Below are 8,067 nucleotides of genomic sequence, written 5' to 3'. Positions count from 1 at the left end.
CAATAGTTCAGTTTGCCTTTGTTTCTCTTGCCTTTGGAGACATGTCTAGCAAGAAGTTGCTGCGGCCGAGGTCACACAGGTTGCTGTCTCTGTTCCCCTCTAGGATTTTGATGGATTCCTGTCTCACATTGAGGTCTTTCATCCATTTTGAGTCTATTTTTGTGTATGGTGTAAGGAAATGGTCCAGGTTCATTCTTCTGCATGTGGCTGTCCAATTTTCCCAGCACCTTTTGTTGAAGAGACTGTCTTTTTTCCATTGGCTATTTTTTCAGCTTAGTCAAAGATTAGTTGACCATAGGGCGCCTGGGTGGCTCAGTTGGTTGGGCAACTGCCTTCGGCTCAGGTCATGATCCCAGGGTCCTGGGATCGAGTCCCACATCGGGCTCCCTGCTCCGCGGGAAGCCTGCTTCTCCCTCTGACCCTCTCCTCTCTCATGCTGTTTCTCTCTCGCTCGCTCTCTAATAAATAAATAAATAAAATCTTAAAAAAAAAAAAAAAGATTAGTTGACCATAGAGTTGAGCGTCCATTTCTGGGTTCTCTATTCTGTTCCATTGATCTATGTGTCTGTTTTTGTGTCAGTACCATACTGTCTTAATGATTCCAGCTTTGTAATAGAGCTTGAAGTCTGGAATTGTGATGCCACCAGCTTTGGTTTTCTTTTTCAACATTCCTCTGGCTATTTGGGGTCTTTTCTGGTTCCATACAAATTTTAGGATTATTTGTTCCAGCTCTGTGAAAAATATTGATGGTATTTTGATAGGGATTGCACTAAATATGTAGATTGCTCTAGGTAGCATAGACATTTTAGCAATATTTGTTCTTCCAATCCATGGGCATGGAACATTGTTCCATTTCTTTGTGTCTTCTCAATTTCTTTCATGAGTGTTCAATAGCTTTCTGAGTACAGATCTTTTGCCTCTTTGGTTAGGTTTATTCCTAGGTATCTTCTGGTTTGGGGTGCCGTTGTAAATGGGATCGACTCCTTAACTTCTCTTTCTTCTGTCTCATTGTTAGTGTATATAAATGCAACTGATTTCTGTGCATTGATTTTATAACCTGCCACTTTGCTGAATTCCTGTATGATTTCTAGCAATTTTGGGGTGGAGTCTTTTGGGTTTTTCACATAGAGTATTGAGTCATCTGCAAAGAGTTAGAGTTTGACTTCTTTGCTGATTCAGATGCCTTATATTTTTTTGTTGTTGTCTGATTGCTGAGGCTAAGACTTCAAGTACTATGTTGAATAGCAGTAATGATAGTGGACATCTCTGCCGTGTTCCTAACCTTAGGTGAAAAGCTCTCGGATTTTCCCCATTGAGGATGATATTTGCTGTGAGTTTTTCATGGATGGCTTTTATGATATTGAGGTATGTTCCCTCTATCCCTAAACTGTGAAGAGTTTTAATCAAGAAAGGATGCTGTACTTTTTCAAATGCTTTTTCTGCATCTATTGAGAGGATCATATGATTCTCATCCTTTCTTTTATTTATGTAGTGTATCACATTGACTGATTTGTGGATGTTGAACCACCCTTGCAGCCCAGGAATAAATCCCACTTGGTTGTGGTGAATAATCCTTTTAATGGACTGTTGGATCCTCTTGGCTACTATTTTGGTGAGAATTTTTACATCCATGTTCATCAGGGATATTCGTCTATAATTCTCCTTTTTGGTGGGGTCTTTGTCTGGGTTTGGGATCAAGGTAATGCTGGCCTCGTAGAAAGAGTTTGGAAGTTTTCCTTCCATTTCTATTTTTTGAAACAGCTTCAGAATTATTTAAATAATTCTTCTTTAAATGTTTGGTATATTTCCCCTGGGAAGCCATCTGGCCCTGGGCTCTTGTTTGTGGGGAGATTTTTGATTACTGCCTCAATTTTCTTTTTTTTTTTAAAGATTTTATTTCTTTTTTGACAGGGAGAGACACAGCAAGAGAAGGAACACAAGCAGGGGGAGTGGGAGAGGGAGAAGCAGGCTTCCCGCGGAGCAGGGAGCCCAATGTGGGGCTCGATCCCAGGACCCTGGATCATGACCTAAGCTGAAGGCAGATGCTTAACGACTGAGCCACCCAGGCGCCCCTGATTACTGCTTCAATTTTCTTGCTGGTTATCAGTCTGTTCAGGTTTTTTATTTCTTCCTGTTTCAGTTTTGTTTTATACATCTCTAGGAATGCGTCCATTTCTTCCAGATTGCCTAATTTGTTGGCATATAGTTACTCATGATATGCTCTTATAATTGTTTGTATTTCTTTGGTGTTGGTTGTGACCTCTCCTCTTTCATTCATGATTTTATTTATTTGGGTCCTTTCTTTCTTTTTGAAAAAAGATAAAAAAAAATTAATGTTTAAAGACTAAAGAATCATGGGGAAAATCCATGAATTCTATGTGCTGGAGTTTTGCAGTTCTCATTGATCAGTAAACTTGGTCTTGACTGGATGTTCTTGCTGATCTCCTGGGGGAGGGGCCTGTTGAGTTGATTCTCAAGTGTCTTTGCCTGGGCGGAATTGTGCTGCCCTTGCGGGGGGCGAGGGGGGCAGGCTAAGTAATCTCCAGTTTGCTCTATGTGGCCCATGTTCCCTGAAGGCTTTCCATGCAGCTTTAGAGGATGAGAATGAAAATGGCAGCCACCCAATCTCTGGCCCTGGAGCCAAAAGCTCGGGGCCCCAGTCCTCAGTGTGCCCTCAGAGAAAAGCAATCACTCCTGTCTCCCTGGTCTCTGTCTGCACTTCGTGTTCACCCAGCCTGTGATCAAGCGTTTCTATCTCTGGCACACGACCCCGTTTGGAGTCTCCAAACCCAGCAGACTCCTGTGGTGTGCTCCTGCACCGCTCCTCCCAGGGGAGGATGGGGGGAGGTCTCGCCGGTTCTGCTGCTTGTTGGGCCCCTGCTCGGAGAGCAGTCACCTGACTGTGCCGTGGTTCACGGTTTATGACAACCCCGAGCTGGGAGCCCACTCCTGCGCTCGTTGTTTGCAGCCGGCTTCCCTGCTCTGATGCCTGGGAGCTCTGCCACACTCAGGCACTCCTGGTCTTTCTGTGACCCCGGGGATCCTGAGACCACACTGTCCCAGCGAGGGTCCCGCCCCCGCTTAGCAGCCTGAGTGATGTCTCTCACCAGAGCAGACTTCTTAAAGTTCCAACTTTGCTCCGCGGCACTATCACTTGCCAGTAGCCGGCTTACAGAGGCTCTTAAGGTATCTGGCTGGCTAGGCGGGTGTCCCCTTCCTCCCTCACCGCTCCATGTGCGTCCCTCCCGAAGCTGCGCGCTCGGTCGAAGAGGACGACCTTCCCCGATAGAGGAGGGCCGTTCTTTGGTCAAGGGTATACGAGTAGCTGTGCTACCCAGCTAGAACCGCCAAACAAGCTCTCAAGGTACTCTTTTATTTATTTATTTATTTTTTAAGATTTCATTTATTTATTTGACAGAGAGAGACACAGCGAGAGAGGGAACACAAGCAGGGGGAGTGGGAGAGGGAGAAGCAGGCCTCCCGCCGAGCAGGGAGCCCAATGCGGGGCTCGATCCCAGGACCATGGGATCAAGACCTGAGCCGAAGGCAGACGCTTAACGACTGAGCCACCCAGGCGCCCCTCAAGGTACTCTTTTTAAAAAAAATTTTAAGTAATCTCTACACCCAAAGCGGGGCTTGAATTCACAACCCCAAGATCAAGGGTTGCATGCTCTACCAATTGAGCCAGCCAGGCACCCCCAAGCAATTCCACTTCTAATATACCAAACATAATTGAAAGCAGGGACCTGAATAAATATCTGTGTATCAATGTTCACAGCAGCTTTATTCACGGTTGCCAAAAGGGTTAAACAACCCAAACCTGCATCCATGGGTGAATGAGTTAACAAAATGTAATATATCCAAGCAATGGAATATGATTCAGCCATAAAAAGGAGTAAAGTACTGACACGTGATACAACATGGATGAACTTTGAAGACATCATGCAAAGTGAAATAAGCCAGATAGAAATACTGTATGTGAGGTACATAAAATAGTCCAATTCTAGGGGTGCCTGGGTGGCTCAGTCGTTAAGCGTCTGCCTTCGGCTCGGGTCATGATCTCAGGGTCCTGGGATCGAGTCCCGCATCGGGCTCCCTGCTCGGGGGGGGGGGGGGAAGCCTGCTTCTCCCTCTCCCATTCCCCCTGCTTGTGTTCCCTCTCTCACCGTGTCTCTCTCTGTCAAATAAATAAATAAAATCTTTAAAAAAAAAAAAATAGTCCAATTCTAGAGACCAAGTAGAATAGAATACCAGAGGCTAGGGCAGAGGCGGAATAGGGAGTCAGCCATTAAAGGGTACAGGGTTTCAGTTCGGAATGACAAAAAAGTTCTGGAGATGGATGGTGGTAATGGTTGCTCAAAAGGAACTACACACTTAAAAAGGTTTAAAATAGTACATATTGTTATATTTTATCACAGTAAAACAATTATACAGAAAAAAGTATATACTTTAACTGCTTAGCACATACTCCGAATCGTAGCATTTCCTATCATTATACTGATTATCTGAAAGGTAAATGAATAAGCAGCAAAGCCAGGATTCAAATCCAAGTCTTTTCAATTCCCAAAGCTCTAGCATTAACCTCTACACTGTTTCCAATTGACCTGCACTTGATGGATATCTTTTGAATGAATTATCCCACACCCTTTTCCCAAAGAAATTCCAATCTTATACTTCCATAATGTATGGGGAAATTCAGAACATTGTTGCCTTTCCTCACATGTATTTTGTACTTGTTAGTCTCTAGTTGGGAATCAGGCCCTAGACCCTGGTCACGACAGCTTGGGAGGTGCCACAGGCTGAATAATGGTCCCAATTTATGTCCATGCTCTAATCCCTAACTCGTGGTGTATGTTACTTCATATGGCAAAAAGAATTTGGCCCGTGTGATTAAGCTAAAGATCTTGAGATGGGAAATGTGATGTAACACAAAAATACATTTGGGGGCACCTGGGTGGCTCAGATGGTTGAGCGTCTGCCTTCGGCTCAGGTCATGATCGCAGGGTCCTGGGATCGAGTCCCGCATCGGGCTCCCTGCTAGGCGGGGAGCCTGCTTCTCCCTCTGCCTCTGTCTCTATGAATAAATAAAGCATTAAAAAATATATATATATTTGGTCTTTGTCCCTGGTTCCTGGCAGAGCTCCTAAAACCCATGGAATTTCCCCAGTGATAGGGGTATCTTTTGTTACTGTTAAGAAGCTCCTTTAGATCGTAACTGAGTTTATGGTAATGCAGTGACTTAAGATAGGACCCCAGCCTCAAGATGGCGCTGGTCACCAGAAAGTCCAACTGATTATAGGTCGAAACTTTCAGCCCTCCCTAGACTTAAGGCAAGGAAGGGCAGGGTGGTGGGCCTGGGATTGGGGTGGAGAAGAAGCTGGAGATTAAGCTCTGCAAAAACTCTTGGGGGAAAAAAACAAAACAAAAAACTTGAGGAACAAGGTTTGTTGGGCTTCCGGGTTGGTGAAGAGGTGCTGGGAGAGAGCCTTGCCTGGAGAGGACATGCAAAATCCATGCTTCCCCCACTATCCTTACCTTTGTGCTATAGAGCTCTTCCATTTGGCTCTTTTGAGTTGTATCCTTTTCAGTAACAAATGCAATCAGGTGTTTCTGAGTTCTGTTCAAGTCATTATAAACATTGAACTTGATGAGGGTTGTAAGGTAACCAGGTCAGACACAAGTGGGGTAACCTGGGGTATCTACTCCCTAATTGGTGTCTGAAGGGCAGAGAGGAAGAGTAGGCTTAAGAAATGGGCCCAAGGGCCTTGTGGCCAAAATGATTTTGGAAATGAAAAAGAACCACTAAAGAGACCATAGCCAGAAGTGGCATGTTTGGATTTGTTTCAAAAATGTATCAGAGCACATGCTATATACCTAATGGTGAGACTAAAATTAAGACAATCATGGGGATGGGGATGTAACATACAGCATGGGGACTACTGTTAATACTGTATCATTTGAAAGTTGCTAGATTTTATAAGTTGTCACGAGATTTTCTAACTATGCATGGTGACGGATGTTAACTAGACTTATGGTAGTGATCATTACGTTACACCCCTGAACTGTACAACTGACAGTATTCAATTATATCTCAATTACGGAAAATCGTAAATACCAAGTGCTGAGAAGTGGAATAACTGGAACTGTCACATGTTGCGGGTGGAACACGAAGTGGGAAAGTCTGCCAGTTTCTTACAAAGTTGCACATGCACTGACCATATAACCCAGCAATCCTGCGTTTTCACCCACCAGAAATGAAAACGTACCCACACAAAAACCTGTATGTGAATGTTGTTAGTGGCTTTATTCATTATCTCCAGGAATCCTGAACAACCCAAATGTCTTTCACTGGGTGAACTTTAGGACAGTGATGTAAGGATCTACTGGAGCAACGGACAAGAGCTACTGAGCCATGGATATGAACAAATCTCAGGAACATTATGCTAAGCAGCATACTGTGGGACATTCTGAAAAAGTGAAACTATAGGAACAGAAGTTTGATCGGGGACTGCCTGGAGTGGGAGCGGACGTTACGGGCATGAGGGAACTTTCGTGGTGGTGATGCTTACCCAACTGCACAGATGCCACACAAACACACACAAAATTCTCTCACCTAATGTAAACGGTCAACAAAAGCAACTTCAAAAACCCACCAGGGCCATCTTCCACTCATCTACTGCCAAAGCCCTGAGTCTGATGACGTTTTTTAAGGGAGCTCATGGAGAAATGGACTCTCTTGTATAGGAGTACAATCTACTAAAATTAAAATGCATAAATCCTTACTCAGCCCAAAACAATTCTTACCTGATACTTATCTGTGTGCACACTTGAATTTACTACTTTGTATACAATTAACAAATGATGTAAACCCAAATATCCATATAATGGTACACTACCCTGGGGCATCAGTGAAAATGGACTTTATGGAATGCCGAAAACAGACTGTTATCTGTTAACAGTATGTACAGCACACAAGGTTTTTGCCTTAAAAAAAAAAAAAGAGAGATAGTAAATCATTATACTCATTTGCTGTGTATGCTTATAAAAAACTAGATACACAAGACTAACAGCAATGATTAGGAGTTGGGCCGACGAGGGAGAAATGGATAGTCGTCAAAGGAAGGAAAAAAGTCTGTGGCCTCAAAAACAGAGTTGTTTCTTGTCCTCATGGTCCAGTACTGACCTGTTCGGTGATGCCCGGGGAAATGGTGCTATTTCATACGGGTGGGTGCTGGGTGACAAGCCAGACACTAAGGAAGCTTAAAATGCTGATCCAAAACAGAGGAGGACGTCCCATTGTAGCTGGTACCACCCTCCCAAATCCCACTTCTCTCAGGAGAGGTTCAGATCCCACAAGCTGGCTGAGTCAAACCACACCTCTAGGCAGATAAAAATTTTAAAAAAGACACAAAGGAAATGGATCAGTTATTTAATTATGTTCTTTGTAAGAAATTTAGAACACCAATTTGTGAGGGTAAACTCCGTTTGTGAGAGAAAACACAGACCGGAGGTAGCCCTGAAGCTGAGGAACAGCTTTGATCTTTGGCAGAATTTGCGAGTCCACAGCTTTCTGATCAACCTTGCGCTGCTCTGTAATCTCGTATTTCTAGGGGGAGAAAAAGAAAAGAAAATCATTTAAAAATAGGGCACAAGTACTCAATTCCCGGGGACTATTTTGATAATCCTTTCCTTGGAGAGCTGTGAAATAGTATAACCTTGTTTTTAAGTAGCTCTTTTCCTTTTGTCTACTTTAATATGTATCAAAGATAAACAAGGGTGCGAGAGCCTGGGTGGCCCAGTCAGTAAAGCATCTGAGCCTTATTTGGCTCAGGTCATCATCTCAGCGTTGTGAGATCAAGCCCCATGAGGGGCTCTGAGGTGGGCATGGAGCCTGCTTAAGATTCTCTTTCCCTCTCCTTCCCAAAAAAAGGATAAACAAGGATATTGGGGGGAATGCCCAATAGAACAGTAGAGTTAGGGGCACCTGGGTGGCTCAGTCGGTTAAGCATCTGTCTTTGGCTCAGGTCATGATCCCAGGTTTCTGGGATGGAGCCCCGCATCGGGCTC

At 44.0% G+C, this 8,067-nt stretch overlaps 1 protein-coding gene across 3 annotated transcripts in view; it reads right to left on the bottom strand.

Moving 5' to 3' along the window:
* Positions 1 to 7,415: 7,415 nt before the first annotated feature.
* The window catches only part of RPL6 (ribosomal protein L6), a 5,805-nt gene continuing 5,153 nt past the window's right edge, over positions 7,416 to 8,067 (bottom strand). For all 3 annotated transcript variants that reach the window (XM_006735743.3, XM_031030635.2, XM_031030634.2), the window contains one exon: positions 7,416 to 7,606. In XM_006735743.3, coding sequence (XP_006735806.1) covers positions 7,454 to 7,606 — 153 coding nt within the window. In that variant the 3' untranslated portion in view covers positions 7,416 to 7,453. The remainder of the gene's footprint in view (positions 7,607 to 8,067) is intronic.

Source organism: Leptonychotes weddellii, chromosome 13 (genome assembly GCF_054177405.1).
Source record: "Leptonychotes weddellii isolate Sample4059 chromosome 13, ASM5417740v2, whole genome shotgun sequence".
Classification (NCBI taxonomy): Eukaryota; Metazoa; Chordata; class Mammalia; order Carnivora; family Phocidae; genus Leptonychotes; species Leptonychotes weddellii.
The sequence above is the reverse complement of the archived record's forward strand: the minus strand, read 5'-3'. Positions and strand labels throughout refer to the sequence as shown.